Below are 18,697 nucleotides of genomic sequence, written 5' to 3'. Positions count from 1 at the left end.
ATATTAATTGCCCAATAGTAAAATCTAAAATTAGGCAAAGCCATACCACCATCCTTTTTTAATCTTTGTAAATATTTCTTACTTAACCTTGGGTTTTTATTCTGCCATATATATGAAAGAATTTGGCTCAGTAAACTTGACACAGCCAAGAGAATGGGGAATCTCACTTGTGTCTCTGTCATGTACGGTGATGTTTCCCTTTTCTTTTCTACTCTTGCACCAAGTTTTTGGATCTGGAACATTGTTCTTCCCTTTTTAAGAAAGCTATCCTTATGCCTTGTCAAAGGAAATTTATTTCCAATTGTGAGTTACAGAATGATATGAATTGAAGCGAACAGCTTGCATACAAAATAAACCAGTTTGTTGTTCCTCTTGGCCTGGAGCTGCTGGACTATTCTTGTCTGTCCTTATGAGAATGAATGTTGCACCTTCGTATATGATCACAGTATTCAATGTGTGGGCAACTGATCATTGACCTAGGCTTTACATGTCAAGTGTGATATGGGTCAGTAAATATACTCTTGATCATAGCTGGGTTGGGAAGTTATGGAATGTGAATGGAAGAAGTGCCAAGAATTCATTCATGGGATTGACTGGTACTATTGAACCTGAGACAATGGATATTAGATTTGTAATATTGTTCCAAAGTACTTCCATCTTGCCAAATTCTTCTGGCTCCTGCTGTATATAAGATGTAGAGAGATCTATAGGTGTCAGGAGGCACTTGCTATTCGTATTTGTCAATTATTACCTGTGATGTTGAGCCTGCACAGTGTCCCACTGCAACTTCAGTTGACATTGATAACTGCTGAACCTATTTTTTAGCTTGTATATTTAGTATCCACGAGGAAGAGGGTCACAATGCATTTTAAAGATGTTAAAAAAATGAGTTGACTTGAAGTGGATTTGTGTGGGCATCTTTGGCTGTTCCTAATGCTACTTTTTTTTTCTGTCAGATGCTGTGGGAAAATGGTATTAATGGGATTCTAGCAGACGAGATGGGCCTAGGAAAGACTGTCCAGTGCATTGCCATGATAGCTATGATGGTGGAGCGAGGGGTCCCAGGACCTTTTTTTGTTTGTGGTCCTTTGTCTACTCTCCCAAACTGGGTGTCTGAATTCAAGAGATTCACTCCAGAGGTGAGACTGGTGTGGTTGATCCTGACTCTAATACTTGTTTATGATGGCTAGTGAATTTTGGAGTGCATTTTGATGTCTTCCTTTGTACCTTAGATTCCTGTGCTTCTTTATCATGGGAACCAAAAAGATCGCCATCAAAAACTACGTAAAATTCACAAAAGACAGGGGTCTCTACACATCCTGCCTGTCATCATCACTTCTTATGAAATTGCAATGAGAGACAGGAAATATTTCCAGGTGAGTGAGGCGAGCAGGCATTTTATTTAAAATTTGGTTGTGGGGGTATATCATTTTGGACAGGTGTCAAAAAGCACGAGGGTTCAAGCTCAAGTTCAAGTGGAGATGTAAAATTCCACTTTTGTAGGATTTTGGAGTCCTATCCTGCAGCTCTATCCATGAAAGCCAAGAGGTTTTGCTCAAAATTGAGTGCAGATTTGAGGATGTCCTACTTTATCTTTGGTGCCATCTTTTGGCAGTTTGAATGGGTGTTTCCATGGCACTCGATGAAGAGCAGGGAATCTACCAGACTTCTACCAGACTCATCTACAATCCTCATCATCAAAATAAATGAATTAGTTGTCCATCTCATTACATTTATAACCAGGGCACCACTAGAAAAACTTCTCTCATAAGCCATTTTATAGAAAACCTAATCATGTCAAGGATGGTAGTGGAGTATCATTAATTGGCTATGTTCACTGACTTAGGTAGTGTCATTGGTCCTTAAGTGTTTTTGTTCATTTTATTGATAAGATCTGCAGTGATTCATCTCTTCCCAGCTTCTCTTGCCCTGCTGATTCTTACTCTTGCTTTAATGTACCGTTGATGTTGGATTCCTCTTTGTGTGACGTTACCGTGAGCATTCTTTGTTGTTGAGAGTAAATGGTGATTGCCAGCAAGCTGGTCCTGAATATTCCATATAATCCAATTGTGTGTACTCATTGGATTGTGTTCTGAGCAAACCAACTCATGGCTGTCATCCTGCCCTGAAGTCCAAGCCACTGGAAAATTGATATTTAAATGAGCATTTACAATACTTAAATTTTAGGATGTTTCAGACTTTCGGTGAACAGATTCCTGGGCCAGTCAACCATCCCATTTGTTGCTGCCAAAATGAAATCTGTTAACTTGGGCCAGCCTGCGATCTCTGCTGGTTTAATGTAGCTAGTCTAGCCAATGCTTTATCTAAGCTTGAATGTGGGTGAACACTGAGTGAAATACTGATGGCTACTAGGTCCTAGGCGACTGCACTCTGCAACAGTTGGAGGAGAAGGGAAGGAGATATTGCCTCAAATCCTGTAGTACCAATCAGCTGCAATCTCATATCTAATACTGTGTATTTTTCCCACAAAATAAACAGAATTTTCACTGGAAATACCTCATAGTGGATGAAGGCCATAGAATCAAGAACTTAAACTGTCGCCTGATTCAAGAGCTGAAAAGATTCAATACTGACAACAAGCTGCTATTGACTGGAACCCCTCTACAGAATAACTTGGCAGAACTCTGGTCGTTGCTTAACTTCCTATTGCCCGATGTGTTTGATGACTTGAAAAGGTACCCATTTTGAAGGGATTTGAAACTGCAGTTTATTTCATTTTATTTTGTTAAAGGATCTATCTGAAGCACAGGTTTAGGTTGTATTTACCATACTTGGTTTACAGTTCTTGTCTGAGTTTACCATACAGGTATCACAGTTAATGTTTGTGCTTCAAGACTAGAAAGTGAAAAACAAGCCAGGGCTGTTTTGTCAGATGTCAAACGAGATGTCTGTCAGCAAGGACATTGGCTTGGATTCTCTCTGATGATCTGCTTGGTTTAAAAAAAACTAGAGCGCACTCAATGCCCAGAAGAATCTTGAAGTTTGGAATTTTAATTGGACTTTCAATTCTCATCATCTTTCTACCCAGGAGCTCTTGATGTGGGAGATCGTGGACCTTGCTGCGGTTCACGATGGCCACATCTGCAGTAAGTGCTTGAGGCTGGAGGAACTTTGGCTCAAACTTGATGAGCTGGAGTTGCAGCTTCAAACACTGTGGAGCATCAGGGAGGGGGAGAGTTATGAAGATACTGTACATGAGGAGACAGTCACGCCGCCGCCCCCCCCCCCCACCTTCAGAGAAGTGGAGAGGACCCCAGAGGCTGATCCCCTCAATAACAGGTTTTCTGCTTTGGAAGTTGTTGGGGTGGGGGGGGGGGAAGCTGTGGGGGGGGGGGGGTGGGTGGGGAGGGGGAGGGTGGAGATGACCTGCAGGGGCCTAGCAGCAGTAGCCAGGTCTGTGGCACTGGGACCGGTCCTGCTGCTCAGAAGGGAGGGGAGGAGAAGAGGAAGGCAGTAGTGATACGGGACTCAATAGTCAGGGAAACAGATAGGAGGTTCTGTGGCAGTGAGCATGAATCCTGGATGGTATGTTGCCTCCCAGGTGCCAGGGTCTGGGATGTCTCTGATTGGGTCCACAGGATTCTTGAGCAGGAGGGAGAACAGCCAGAAGTTGTGGTTCATGTTGGTACCAACGACATAGGTAGGAAGGGGGATGAGGTCCTGAAAAGTGAGTTTAGGGAGCTAGGCAGAAGGCTGAAGAACAGGACCTCAAGGGTAGCAATCTCGGGATTGCTGCCAGTGCCATGTGATAGTGAAGGTAGGAATAGGAGGAGATGGCAGATAAATACGTGGCTGAGAAGTTGGTGCAGGAGGGAGGGTTTTAGATTTTTGGATCATTGGGATCTCTTCTGGGGAAGGTGGGACCTGTACAGAGAGGACGGGTTACACCCGAACCTGAGGGGGGCCAATATCCTTGCAGCCAGGTTGCTCGGGTGGTTCAGGAGGGTTTGCGAGGGGGATGGGAACTGGTTTGTGAGGGGGATGGGAACCGGAGGAGTAGGTCAGAGGAAGAAGGGGATGGGGAAAATTCAGATCTAACAGGTAGAGAGGCTTTGAGGAAGGAGAGGCAGAGTACAGGCTATAAAAGTAGTAAGGCGGATGGGCTAAAGTGCATTTACTTAAATGCAAGAAGCATCAGGAATAAGAGAGATGAACTGAGAGCTTGGATAAGTACATGGGACTACGATATTGTGGCTATCACAGAGACATGGCTGACATCAGGGCAGGAATGGATATTGAATATTCCTGGTTTTCAGTGTTCTAAAAGGGATAGGGAGGGGGGGAGAAGAGGAGGAGGGGTGGCGATACTGGTCAGGGACACTTACAGCTGCAGAAAGGGTAGATAATGTAGAAGGATCCTCTCTAGAGTCAATATGGGTGGAAGTTAGGAATAAGAAAGGAGCAATTACTCTACCGGGAGTATTCCATAGGCCCCCTGGTAACAGTAGGGATACTGAGGAGCAGATTGGGAGGCAGTTTTTGGAAAGATGCGAAAATAACAGGGTTATTATCGTGGGACACTTCAACTTCCCAAATATTGATTGGCACCTGCTTAGTGCCAAAGGTTTAGATGGGGCGGAGTTTAAGTGTGTCCAGGACAGATTCCTGACACAGTACGTTGACAGGCTGACCAGAGAGAATGCCATATTAGATCTAGTTTTAGGTAATGAACCGGGTCAGGTGACAGATCTATAGGTGGGTGAGCATTTGGGGGACAGCGACCACTGCTCCATAACCTGTAGCATTGTCATGGACAGGGATAGGAGCAAAGAGGACGGGAAGATATTTATTTGGGGAAAGGGGAACTATGGGGCTATAAGGCGAGAACTAAGGAGTGTAAATTGGGGTGACATTTTTGAGGGGAACTGTACTATAGAGATGTGGTCGATGTTCAGGGATCTCTTACAGGATGTTAGGGATAAATTTGTCCCGGTGAGGCAGAGAAGGAATGGCAGGATGACAAGGGAGGTGGAACAACTAGTTAGGAAGAAGAAGGAAACATACAGAAGGTGTAAGCAGCAAGGATCAGAGAGGGCTCGTGAGGAATATAGAGTAGCAAGGAGGGAACTTAAGAAGGGGCTGAGGAGAGTGAGAAGGGGACATGAAAAGGCTTTGGCGAGTAGGGTTAAGGAGAATCCCAAGACTTTTTACTCGTATGTGAAGGGCAGAAGGATGACGAGAGTAAAGGTAAGACCTCTTAGAGACAAAGGTGGAAAGATGTGCCTGGAAGCTGTGGAAGTGGGTGAGGTTCTCAATGAATACTTCTCTTCAGTTATTCACCAAGGAGAGCGGTCTTGATGATGCTGAGGACAGTGTTGGTAAGGTTAATGTTCCATGTCATGTTAATTGAAATTGAAGTAGCCCTAAATTCAGAAGAAATTATTTGCTTGTACCTGCTTTGGTATGTGGATGTAAAGGGAACGTTTTCCTGCATCAGCCTTCATCTCTCATTTCTTTAAAACTTGCTGTTTTGACTAAGCACGCATCTCCTCCTTTATTTGCTTTATCTTGTGAAGTACCAATGGACTAGTTTCTACCCAGACCTTTGCCTTAAAAATCCAAAAGTTATTTTTTGTAAGTAGAAAGGGTGAGTCTACCATCAGAAGTTTTGTACTCAGGTTGCTGGTCATCGTTTTCTTTTAAAGTTCAAAGATGTAATATAAATTGTGGGTTTTTTGTCTGCTGAATTTTCAAGTTTAGAAATGACATCTGGGGGAATTTTAAAAACCCCAAACTACATAGAGTATTTCTTGGGAAAAAATGAAATCAGATAGCTTGGTTGTATGTTCTGAGGTGCCAAGTTAGAGAAGTGAGACACAACTTTGAGGTGCCTCCTTAATTTGTTAACTCGTATTTCACTTTGTATGGTTAGCATCATGTGCCTTTTGTTAAAGGGTTGTTTTTTTTTAAAAATAAAAGACAACTGTATTTCATGATGTTCTGTTGCCCTTGATAGATGCTATGCATATCAAGCTGTCTTCAGGTTAGTATATAAATCAAACATTTGGGCCAGTTGGGAGATCAATTCAATTAACTTAGTAGTGAAGCAAGTTTCAATGCAGCATCTGTAGAGAACAAGTGAATTACATTCTTATTTTGTATGTTAATGAACTGATTTAAAACAAAATACAAAGAGATCAATTTAGAATTTGAATCTTTATCTTTATAGCAAAAATTTAGATCATTTCAAAGGGTGACTTGATGCATAGTATATTGGCACCAGGTGTTTCTATCACTTGCCTAGATATAGGGTAATTCAAGGCTATACTCCACATTGTCAGGAACCAGTGTCATGAGGATGAACCTGAAAATAAGAAGTTTAAAAACTTAGTCTATGTGTACTGTAATAAATTAGTTTGATAATGCTAAATATATTCTTTGTTCTCCAGTTTTGAATCTTGGTTTGACATTTCAAGCATCACAGAAAATGTTGAAGATATAGTTGCCAGTGAACAGGAACAAAGTATTCTGCACATGCTTCACCAGGTAGTCACTTCTATGAAAAAGTATTGTTGAATGCTGGGTCTGAACCTTGATGTTTAATATTATACTTGTACCGCTCTCATTGTTTCCATCTCCAATTATTTAAGTTCCTCTATTGCTCTGTTTTGAAGCGATTATGTTCATTGAACAGATTTCATTGTTTTCAGTAACCGGAAAATTCTTTTCCAGACACTTTTTATTTGTCTAGGCCCCTGTCTGTCAGTATTCACTATATAAATAACAAAATAAAATCATGGAAAGTTATTGCACTGAGGAGGCCATTTGACCCAGTGTCTTGCATAAACTGAAGAACAAATATTCCAATTTCCAGCTCTTTGTGGATTAGCAGGTTTACAAACTCCAAATTTACTTCACTGTGCTTTTGAAATATAATGAGTGTTTCTGCCCCTGCATTTCTTTCAGGTTGAGTTCTCCAGTTAGCAATACAGTTGATAACCTGACCCCTGAAATTGTTAACAAGCTGTTCAGTTGGTTCATAACTGCTATGTTGAAACAGATAAGATCAAGCAGACCTTCCAGCATTAACCCAGGCACCAAATTCAGACGTTGCAAAAAGTCAGTTTACCACCATTGACGACTATGGGTGGTAGGACAGCAGAGTTTCAATATAGTCTGTTGGCTATGGGATCAGCTAGCTCTGTGTGTTGCATGCTGTTTAGGCTTGTAATTCTGTGCATCTTTTCAGCTTTGCACCTCATTTTTAATAAGCCTGGTGTTGCTCCCAAAGTGTCCATTTGTGTTCCTCATTGAACCAACAGGGAGCAGCACCAGCCATTTTGAGGACCCCGATGGGAACCCCCCTCTCACTTGTAAACCACTGTACAGTCAGTGGATGTACTCAAGAATTGTGATGGAGGAGTACAGAATAATGAGTGTAAGGTATGATTCTATGTAAGGCTGTTGCTTGACCCATCTGAACGACTCTCCCAACTTTGACACCAAACCCCAGATATTTGAGAGGGGAATTTTGAAAGGTCAGTTGGGTTGGGAGTGACTTTTTGCAATGTCTGAATTTGGTGCCTGGGTTAATGCTGGAAGGTCTGCTTGATCTTGTCTGTTTCAACATAGCAGTAATGAACCAACTGAACAGCTTGTTAACAATTTCGGGGATCAGGTTAACATCAACTGCATCGCTGAAGTTCCCCTGCAGACCAGGTGGGGATTCTTCTTGGAGAGTTTGATAACAATCCAGCATTGTTACTGTAGAAACTAGTTGTTTTCTCAAAATTGCATGTTATTAATTGAATTTAAATTCCACTGCTGCTGTGGTAAGATTTGAATTTATCTCTGGATTGCTAGTCTGGATGCCTGGTCACTAATCCAGTGTAGCACCACTGTACTCTAGGTCAGACTAAGTGATAGAAATGTAAATGTGACTTTTTTTGTTCACTGCATAAATCAATAACCTTGATCCATTATGTATTCTGTAAATTAAAGTTTTCAACTCAATGTGTAGAGTAAAATATATTTCTGCTTGTCCTGTTGCATTCCTGTGCTAAACTTAACACTTTCATTCACTGTTTGGGAGGTCACCATTTCATAGCTAATAAATACAACTAAAATATATAAATGAAGCAAACATGGAGATCTCTTGCTTGGGATGGGGAGGATCTATCTTGCTGATCTGAAGTGTTCCCGTGCTCCTGTGACCTGATCTGAGTAGTGCAGCATCTCCTGCGCTCTGCTGAAGAAACCATGCTGCACAACTCTACTGACAGCTATCAAAGGCCCAGACCCAGTTTTATCGGCTCCCAAAGCTGTCAGGGATTTTTAAACAGTTTCTAAATGTCACTTACATTCTGATGTTTTAATCTCTGACAAAATTAATTGAATAACTTAAAAATGATAAAAATTTAAAACTCTAAAAATGCACAAATAAAAACATTAAACAAACACAAAATAAAGTAACCTTCCCCATTGTCTTACAGCCACAGCCCTACAATCCCCATTGAAATACATAGGGTCTCAAATCCTGTGCCATGCATAATCTATTACAAGGCTTGGAGGATCTTTGTGAGACCTTGCCATTGGTCTCCATGTGGGTTCCAGTGATGTGGTAATTTGTCACATGGATAAGTTCAGGAGTTTCACATTTAACAACAGGTGGAAGTTGCAGCTTTGCATTTAAGTATCTAATCCCAGCAGTTGCCATTGATTTTCAGCTTCAAGTAAAATGAACAAATTGCATTGGTCAGCAGTTTCAGAAATATTTTCATTTGGCTTTTTTTTTGCTGCATAACCATGGATTAACAGTTAAGACTAAATAATCAGCCAAAGAGGGAGACATATCAAGTATCAATGTATAACTGATGTGGCCATGTTCTGTTTTCACAATACACTGAAATCTGTGGGGTCTAAGGATTTGAATTCAAGGCTCACTTAGATGGTGACCAATTCTGCTGGTACCTTTTCTGTCCCACATCAACTTTCATGTGTCCTGGACTTGCTGCACGGCCCATACTCTAAAATCGCCATAAATTGCACAATATTTTATGTTCAATTGCACATAAAATGGTAGTGGGTCCGGAATCATTGGAGGTCTTTTCGGTCAAGATTGTGAGACTGTATCCTGTCCTCTGTCTGTCCTAACTTGCAGTTTGTCAGTCTCCCCGAACCTCTGCTTGCATGTTTTCTTGGTTGTAGGAGGCTTCTTGATCTTTATTTTAAGATTCCAGTCTCAGAAGTGTTCTACCTTTCAAAATCAGGTTTATTATCAGTGACTTGTATGGTGTGAAATTTGTTGTTTTGCGGCAAAGACATAATTATTTTTTTAGGACTGTTGCATCTCAAGATACAGGCACCAAAAACTTGATGCCCAAGACTCCTGCTAAATATCACATTAGCCCCTGCTCCCACTTACTGCTGACCTGCAGCCATTGTAGGTCATATTTCATGCATGACTCCTTTCTGTGTCAGGGCTCTTTTAAAAGAAAATGGATATATAATAGAACATTGAGGGCAACGAGCAGAAATGGTGGGGGGGGGTGGGGAAGAACTGAAACCAATATGTTGAAGAATTTGATCTCCAAAATGGCAAGTCAATGCTGCGGTGTAATAAAACTGAAGTGTTTGATAAGTGACTATATATCCTGAAATTTTAGCTTAATATTCCTATTGTTGTATGACTCAAACATACTGTAAAGCAGTGACAGATTTGCTACATATAGTGCCCATTTTCCTGTAATGCCTCTTAGTAGTACGTAATTTGCAGTTTATATCTCTTGTCATTCAGTCTTTGGCTACTTTTGGCTATTTCCTTCCCACCCCTCCCCCAATCCCAACATGTACTTTTTTCTTGATTCTAGAAGGCCCCTTAATTCTAGTTTTTAAGACTCCAATCTTGTTTTCTGATTTGTATTGTTATCACTAGATTCTTTTAGGTCTGATACACCAACTGCATTTCCTTGATGCTTTGCCCTCTTCACTTTTGGTATTCTTATCATTCAGTTGTATTGAAAATATTGCTTGTAGCTCTTCTGTCTGGCAATAATTTGACTGAAGTCTATAATTTGACATCTGTGCATCCCTCTGAACTCGGTATGCTTCTTAAAACCCAGCACTTTCCTGTTAATGGAGCCTCTTGCTAATGCAGCAGCATCCTTTTAACACCCTGGCGCTTGTCAAAGAACTGGCAAATTCAGGAAAATCTCTGTGGATTACTGTGTTGCAGATCCTAACTCCATTCCTGCTGAGAAGGTTAAAATCTGATGTCACTCTGGATATTCCTCCGAAGCGGGAGGTTGTGGTTTATGCACCCCTGAGCAAGAAACAGGAGTCATTCTACACTGCTATAGTTAACAAGACCATCAGAACACTGCTGGGACAGGAGGTATGGGTATAAAGTGGTGGTAAGCCATTTCATTAAGTTGCTCTTTCCTTTTTGTATGCTAGAACTGAGGTTTTGATCTTGCTGCATTTTCTCTCTCCCCACCCCAAACAGTCTGAACAGGAGAAGCCACAACTAACCTCTACAGGTCGACCAAAACGGCGAAGCAGGAAGCATGTAAATTATACTGAGAATTATGATGATGATGATTTGGAGAAACTGATTACTAGCATGCAGCACAATACCCACGAACAGAGGTTGGTGATGGGGTGTGGGGTGTGGGCTGTCTCCATGGGCCTAACCACAACTTTATATGGATCCATTACCACTATTAAGACTTCTGCATCTTTTAGTGTTTTGTCGACAAAAATGTGCCATGGAACTCTGGGTACAAAATTAAAATATCAGCTGACCATGGCCAATCCAACCTGACCCGCACAAGGATCTAATTTACCTTGTTACCTGACCCTCGCAGAAAAACTGCTCTCATCCTGTGAACAAAGCACAAAAAATGGACTTGCCCTTGCAGGCCCCTGCCTCTTTTTTTTATATAAAATGTTAGTCCCCAACCGTTAAGTGGAGCCACTGTGCATTATAAAGTGCAGTGGCTGCAGACTGGACCATTTGGACACAAACTTGAGGATCTGTGTCTTTTTTCCACAAAGTTGGTATCAGCTTCCCACATACCATTGGGTCACATTGATCCTTGGGTGGGTAGGAAGGCTCCATTGTGCCATGCAAGTGGGTCCCATCTACTTTGGGTCCAGTAGTGAGTGCCTTGCTGTTGCTTTGGATGCTACAGTCCCGAGGCACTCTCTTCCACCCTACCCCCTAACCACCACCACCACCACCCTGCCATGTCCAGATTAATCAAATGAAACACAAGTCTGTTTGTGGGATATGATTAATCTGGACATGGAGAATTTTATTTTCTGACAACAGAATTGCAATATTTGTTTAGAAAATATTAAAGAAGTGAAAGAATTACAAATGTCGGTAGTCATTTTAATTTGGAATAATGCATCTAGAGTGCCTCGCTTTGTAGCCTTTGGAGGATAGAACTGGATCTCTGGCTGCAGAAGCTCAGGCACTACTCACATCTGCGTAGGGAAATCAACAAAATACCTTTACGGAGCAATGGCATTTATCTGGATGCCATCTAGATAAGTTAGAGGGAACATAACAATACAAAGGTTGGTGATGTTGTGAATAGCATAAAAGATTGCCAGAGGATACAGCAGGATCGAGATCAGTTGCAGATATGGGCAGAGAAGTGGCAAATAGTTTAAACTGGCCAAATGTGAAATGTTGCACTTTGAGAGATCTAATGTGAAGGGACAGTACACTGTTAATGGCGGGCCCTTAATAGTGCTGATGTACAGAGGGATCTTGGGGTCCAAGTCCATAGTTACCTGGAAGCGGCTGCACAGGTTGATAAGGTAATAAAGAAGACATATGGCATGCTTCCCTTTATTAGTCAAGACATTGAGTTCAAGAGTCAGGGCAGCTTTGTAAAACTCTCTGGTTAGGCTGCATCTGGAGTATTGCATTCACTTCAGGTGGCCCCATTGTAGGGAGGACGTGGAGGCTTTGGAGAGGATGCAAAAGAGGTTTACCAGGATGCTGCCTGGATTAGAGGGCATTTTCTATGAGGAGAGGTTAGACAAACTTGGGTTGTTTTCTCTGGAGCAGTGGAGGCTTGTTGGTGGGGGTCGGGGGGGGAGGTGCGGTACCTGATAGAAGTTCATAAGATTATGAGAGGCATAGATAGGGTTGACACCTGGTATGTTTTTCTCGGGGTTGAAATATATAATACTAGAGGGTATGCATTTAGGGTGAGAGGGGGCAAGTTCAAAGGAGATGTGTGGGGCAAGTTATTTACCAGTGTGGTGGGTGCCAGATGTGGTCGTGGAGGCAAATATGATAGAAGTGTTTAAGAGGCTCTTGGATCAGTATGTGAATGTGCGGAGAATGGAGGGATATGGACGTTGTGCAGGCAGAAGGGATTATTTTACTTAGGCATTTAATTACTAGTTTAATTAGTTTGGCACAACATTGTGGGCTGAAGGGCCTATTCCTGTGCTGTACTGTTTGATGTTCTATAATTCCAGATCAGGATAAGATTGAAAGGGCACTGACAAATTGATTTATAGGTGGCATGGAGACCATATGAGGTGAGGGACAATGTGGAAGTCCAGCCCATTGAGTTTGCAGTCATTGTTTGTGGTGAGTGATGTCAGCAACCAAGTGAGATGCTTCTGCAAGATGAATCTGCCTCAGGCTGGGAATTTACCTTCCAGAGCTCTGCAAACTGCCAACAGAGTACCTGGAGACCTTGATCTGCTGATTCCAGGCAGCCCTAGGCAGGTGGCTGAAGATTCTTTCTTTCTCCCCCACCACCCCCCTGCCGCCCCCCCCCCCCCGCCGTCCCTGTCCCCGTCCCCCCCATGGAGGAAGTTTGAGGAATCTGGGGTTAAGCTGCAGGCTTTGGACATTGGGGCTGCTTGGGTTAAGGTCATCAGCAATCAGTGGAGGGAGGAGCCTGGTGTCTCCTTGGGAGATATTTAGCATCTGGAAAATGGGTGAAGGGTGCGGATGCAGCGGATTTGGGTAGGGTGGGGAGGAGTGAGGGGGAAAGAGATGGAGACTGAGGGTAACAGATATGGGAAGGAGGGACTGAAGCAGGGTGTGGACTGGGTTGGAGGTGGATGGAGATGGAGAAGTGGTTGAGGAAGAGGGGTGGGCAAAATTGAAAGTATTTGAGGCCTTGTGAGTGTGCATCAATGTGTGGTGTATCTGTAAACACATGTGATATAAATCTGTACAGCAGGACCTGGTTTCCAATCACCTATGGAACTGGCCATCCCATGTGAAAAGAATTCTTGTTCAGGCATAGTCCTCTGCTCAGTATCTAAGTGCAAGTTGAGTCATTCTCGATGTTGAGGGACTGCCTGGGTGAGAGAGGTAGAGGGCTGACAGAATTAATAGGCACAGGAGTGAGAGGCAGACAGCTCTTTGCTCCTATGTACTCTGGCGGCCTCTGCTGGAAAATGGACGAAAGGGAGGAAGTGAAGTCAGCTTAAATATTCCCTCAGTGACAATGTTCATGGTGAGGGCAGCAGTTACAGTGTGGCTAATGACCAGATAGTTTATTCAGCAACATTAAAACATCACCTGAACAGAGGTAGAACTATTGTTTGAAATAGTGCCTTGGGATCTTTTTCTTCTGCCTGAGGTTTAACATCTGAAAGACAACACCTCTGGCAGACTAGTGCTCCCTCATTTTTGCAATGGACTGTCAATATTAGTTAAATGCTCCAAAATAGGGCTCAAACCTACAATCCATTTGTAGAATGCCATTGAATTAAGCTGCAACATCATAAAAAAGTTTGCTCTTATCTGACTTTCTGTAAAGTAACTTTGTATTTTCTCAACAGGCCTGTTTTGGATGTTTATGTTCCACAAGAAAAGGAAATCCACTTAAAATTGCAAAATGTGTTGATGTTGCTCAGGAAGTGCTGTAACCATCCTTACCTAATTGAGTACCCTTTGGATTGCAGGACCCAGGAGTTTCAGGTGATAACAAAAACTACAATCTATTTAGTTAAATTCACTACTCTCATGGGTTATGAAATTGATTTTCTTAACATTCTTGCATTAATGCCATTTTGTATCAACTTGAAAGCACAGTACCTCTGAAGGTGATGATCTGTGCTGACGCAGGATTCAGGTGTTTGATTGTTGGGGGAAATGGCTGAATTTTCCTTGTCTTGTGCATTTATTAGCAAGAGCCTGTGTCCAGTTGAGATCAGCTAATTGAACTCTGCTGGAGCCTTCCTGGTCTGTATAAATTATTCTTGAGTTTAATTTAAAATTCCATAGTCTTGAGTTTTTACTGTAGAAAATAAACAAAAACTGAATCTCATGAAACCCTGGCAATTTAAATTAATTTTTATTTTATAAACATTAATTTCAGTTCCCATTATAGTTAAAAAGTGATGTGCATACCTTTGGGCTCATTATCAAATTTTTAATGTCCTAGATGAAGTTGCTTTAAAAGCTGAAAGTGACAGTTTATTGTGGTGGCTCCTGTCATAACAATTTGATAATTGTTTAAGATTGTGTACAAAACAAGTGTAATATTTTAATAAATAGTCCTTATACTTGTGATGATTTGAGGAACAGTCTCTTTGGGGTACTATTGGTTTGCTGCACAAGAGTCATTGCTGTGTCCCCTGCTGGGAATGCAAAACCTGCAGTTGCAGCAGTATGTTATCCATAAACTATCTGGATTCATTGAACAAAATCCTAATTCACCTTTCCATATGGAAATATATATGACCATGCACAATTTATGTATAGATGTCAGTTTGGGTGAGGGAACCAGGAACTTTGAGATGTTTTTCCCTTTTGAAGTCGGGAAAAGTCATTTTTTAAATAATTCATCTCAAAAATATCATTGGTTAATAAATTGATATAATTTTGCTAAAAACTTGAATCAGAGGAATTGTAATATTTGAGTAGTATTTTTGATCTTCCTGTTGATTTAAATTTTCGGTTGTATATGGAATTAATCTTTTCATCTTGTATACTCTCTGTCTCACATGCTCTCCTTGCTGTGGTCCTAAGTCCATTTTAATTTTTATTGCTACTACAAATTTACCACTGTCCTTCCAGAACTTAAAACATACAGCCTCTCCACTGTTTCTATTAGGACAATTCGCATCCTAACAACCACCTTCATTGCCACTCAGTAGGATCGTATCTGATGTCGTATCTCAGTGCCATTTTGCTGCACCAACTCCAAATCCTTTGATTCCTTTAATGTCCAAAATTCCAGCAATCTCTGTCCTAAGTATATTCAGTGAATGAGCCTCCACAGCCGCCTTAGGAAGAAAATTCTGAAGGCTCATCTGGCTGATTTAGAATTTCTTCTCATCCTAATCCTAAATAGGAGCCCCTTTATATACTGTGATCTGTGTTTCCATCCAAGGAAAATATATCAGCCTTGCATCTACTCTGTCAAGCCCCCGTAAGAAATATTTAAAAAATTTTGAATGTTTCAGTGAGATCATTTCTCATTCTCCTAAACTCCATAGACTATAGGTTTAATTTGCTCAATCTCTCCTCTGAGGACATTGCTCCTTATCCCACAAATCCCTCTGTTGCAAATATATACTTCCTCGCATAGGGAGACCAGATCTGTAAATGCTGTTCCAGATGTAGCCTCACCAAGGCCCTCTGTAACTGTAGTTGGGTGTCTTCACTCCTGTATTCAATTCACTTGTTAAAGGAGCCAACGTGCCATTTGCCTTCTCAATCACTTTCTGTAACTGTTAGTTACGTTCCAGTGACTAGTGTGTAAAGACATTCAGGCCCCTCTGAACACCAACAGCTTTCAATCATTCACTATTTAAAAGATTACTTGGCCTTTATTTTCTCCACTTGTCATTGTTTTATTATTGTAAGTTGATACCAATTATTGACCCTCTGCCTCATGGATTTTTTTCCCCAAGCTTTAGTGACCTTCATCTTGAAATGTTTTAAGTTCTACTTTAACAGCCTCCTTTCTCAAATTTATTTTTTTTCCATTCAGGTTATCATCTGTCTTGATATTAATTTTTAGTTTTGAGACTCTCAAATGAAACATGTTATTTTAATTGGTCTATCAAATACCATGGATATGTTTAGCATTATCTGTTTTAAAAACTCTAGATATTGTGTGACTAAAGCCAATTAATTTTCTTTATGATCAACCTTTTCCACTTTTTGAAGTTTGTATATTTGAGTTGCCTAATCTCTGCGGAATGGTGTTTGACTTGTGCATTCTTATGGTATTTATGTGGATGTGCTTTTTTGCAATGTTTTACAGATAGATGAGGAGTTGGTGAAAAGTTCAGGAAAGTTTTTCATCTTGGATCGAATGCTGCCAGAGCTCAGGAAAAGAGGGCACAAGGTGATCTGTCTGTATTTTTCTCCCACTTTATGAGCAAGGACAAATCAAACAGAAATAAAATAAATGAGAAAAGCCAGAAATAAAATTGTTTATCTGAGATCCAGGATGTCTGCAAAACTGACAAAACCTGACCACTTCAAAAGTGGAAGTTTGTTCCCAGGTTTTAGTTGGACATCAGTTAAAATCCAACCTCTTGTCAGACCTTTGTCTTTCCACAAGGTTTGAGTACCACTACTTTATTTCAATTTGCTTTCTCAAGGTCTTTGGTTTCATTTTAAGCTTGATAAGCTGATGTAGGTTGGTTTTGTCTTAACTCTGCTTATTGCAAATTTTATTTTTAAATATCATGTAAATGTGCTTTGTGCAGTTGACCAGTTTGGGGGATTCCTGTTAATATAGTTGCCCACAGCAGTTGTCTGCACCCTGCTTACATTAAACTGAGTCCGGAGCTGGTTGCTGATTCAGGGCAGAACTTAAGTTTTTAGTCCAAGAGCAAGTCCTGGGAAAGGGTAACCCCTTGAGCTGAGTTGTTAATTGGGCTCTTGACAAATGGGAATATGTGTTATAAATAAAAAAGGGGATTTGTGGTAAATGGGCTGAAGAAAGAATAAGCCTGTAGATGTAATTGAAGGAGTTTAGACCTGTGATTTTTTTTCATAAAGTACAACTTATTTTGAAATTCTACTCTATAATTTGGCTCTGAACATTTAATAGTGTACCTGTTGCTCTCCGACCCCTGTGGTGACAGCCCTTCAGTGATGTATCTGTGGGATCTAGGGGGTGAGATCAAACTCGTGTGTTTTTAAATTTGATGTTTCAATGTTTGTCATCTGCACACTCTCCATACTGTTGAGGTTTTTTGGGGAAAGGACTTCCATGGGATATTCCAATTTTTTTTGTTGGTGGTGGCATAATGACTGCTTTAATTGGGTAGTTCTTTAAACAGTATTGCCGACTAATGTTGACTATAATTTGCAGAGCAGTTTCGTTAACAGTAACAGTGAGCACAGTAAATGGGTTATTCAGTCTACAGCATCAGAATAGAAAAGTGGAATAAAAAGACTGCAGATATTGGAAATCTGCAATAAGAACAAAATTCTAGGCATACTCAGCAGGTCAAGCTGCATCTGTGGAGAGAGAAACAGAACTAATGCCTCGAGTTAGCATTTTCTATTTCTATCTACAGTACCAAACTCAATACCATTTGCCCACTCTCCCCACACCCAATGATGAGTCTAGAAATTTATTGACCTCCTTCCAAAATATAGTCAGTAGCTTGGCCTCTACAACCCTCTGTGGAAGGCCTGCATCCTTCTATGCCTTGCCTATTTAGGTGCATGACTAAATTTCAGTTAAAAGCAGTGATTTATATCTGACTCCACCACCACCATCTCTGGCAGTGAGTTCCAAATATCAACCACTCTCTGCCACACAAAAAAAATCCCTTTTTAAAACTCCTTCCTCTCACCTTAAACCTAAGCCCTCATTTTTGATACCCCTACCATGGAAAAAGATTTGACTACCCTATCTATGCTCTTGTATATCTCTATCAGATCACCCCTCAGCTTCCTTTGCTCCAGAAAAAATAACCCAGAACTGTCCCATCTCTCCCCGCAACTAAAGTCCTCCAATCCAGGCAATGTCCTGGTGAATCTTCTCTGCAAGTGGGAGAGATGAGTGGTAACAAAATTAACAGGGAATGGATGGGCTTGTGGGAGGATATAATATATTTTTTATGTATTGGAAAAATTTCTTTTACTCAAAGCCATTTTCCAGCACATCCCCATATCTTTTGGTGTCCTTAATGTCCAGATATTTATCGATCAACAACTAAACTCCATGGCCATCCAAAGTTAGAGAATTCCATAGTTGATTATCTTCTGTGTGAATAAATTTCTCCTTGGTCCAAACCAGTCCATCCGTTATTATCTGTTCCTAGACTCCTCAGCCAGGGGGACATCTTCCCTGCATTTAACCTGTGAAGCCCTTGAAGTATTTTGTAAATTTCAATGAGATCTCCTCACATTCTTCTAAACACTAAAGAATACAGCTCCAGTCTACTCCAATCTCACATCATATGGCAACGCCCCCCCAGTCTCTGGAACCAGTCCAGTGAATCCTCTCACTGTACTTGCCTTCTTGGGTAAGATGACTTGCACCTCGGGTGTAGTCTCATCAACACCCAAAATAGTTGCAATAAAACTTCCTTCTGCAGTTGTAATAAAGGTAAATATATCATTTTCCCCTCTTAATTCTTTGCACCCCCCACATTGTCTTTCAGGGATGTGTGCAAGGACCTCCTAGGGTTGTTTAGACAACAATGGTACCCAATCTCTCACTATTCAACAAATATTCTGATTTTTTTTTTGCATAGCTTCAAGGAAATAAGG

At 41.1% G+C, this 18,697-nt stretch overlaps 1 protein-coding gene across 1 annotated transcript in view; it reads left to right on the top strand.

Moving 5' to 3' along the window:
• The window catches only part of hells (helicase, lymphoid specific), a 49,447-nt gene that overhangs the window by 18,726 nt on the left and 12,024 nt on the right, over positions 1 to 18,697 (top strand). The window contains exons 8-15 of the mRNA XM_052027558.1: positions 957 to 1,139; positions 1,233 to 1,376; positions 2,500 to 2,696; positions 6,411 to 6,507; positions 10,196 to 10,354; positions 10,466 to 10,608; positions 13,789 to 13,927; positions 16,224 to 16,307. Of these exons, the coding sequence (XP_051883518.1) occupies positions 957 to 1,139; positions 1,233 to 1,376; positions 2,500 to 2,696; positions 6,411 to 6,507; positions 10,196 to 10,354; positions 10,466 to 10,608; positions 13,789 to 13,927; positions 16,224 to 16,307 (1,146 nt within the window). The remainder of the gene's footprint in view (positions 1 to 956; positions 1,140 to 1,232; positions 1,377 to 2,499; positions 2,697 to 6,410; positions 6,508 to 10,195; positions 10,355 to 10,465; positions 10,609 to 13,788; positions 13,928 to 16,223; positions 16,308 to 18,697) is intronic.

This window comes from Pristis pectinata, chromosome 12, assembly GCF_009764475.1.
Source record: "Pristis pectinata isolate sPriPec2 chromosome 12, sPriPec2.1.pri, whole genome shotgun sequence".
Classification (NCBI taxonomy): Eukaryota; Metazoa; Chordata; class Chondrichthyes; order Rhinopristiformes; family Pristidae; genus Pristis; species Pristis pectinata.
This window is presented reverse-complemented; position numbering and strand designations above follow the sequence as displayed.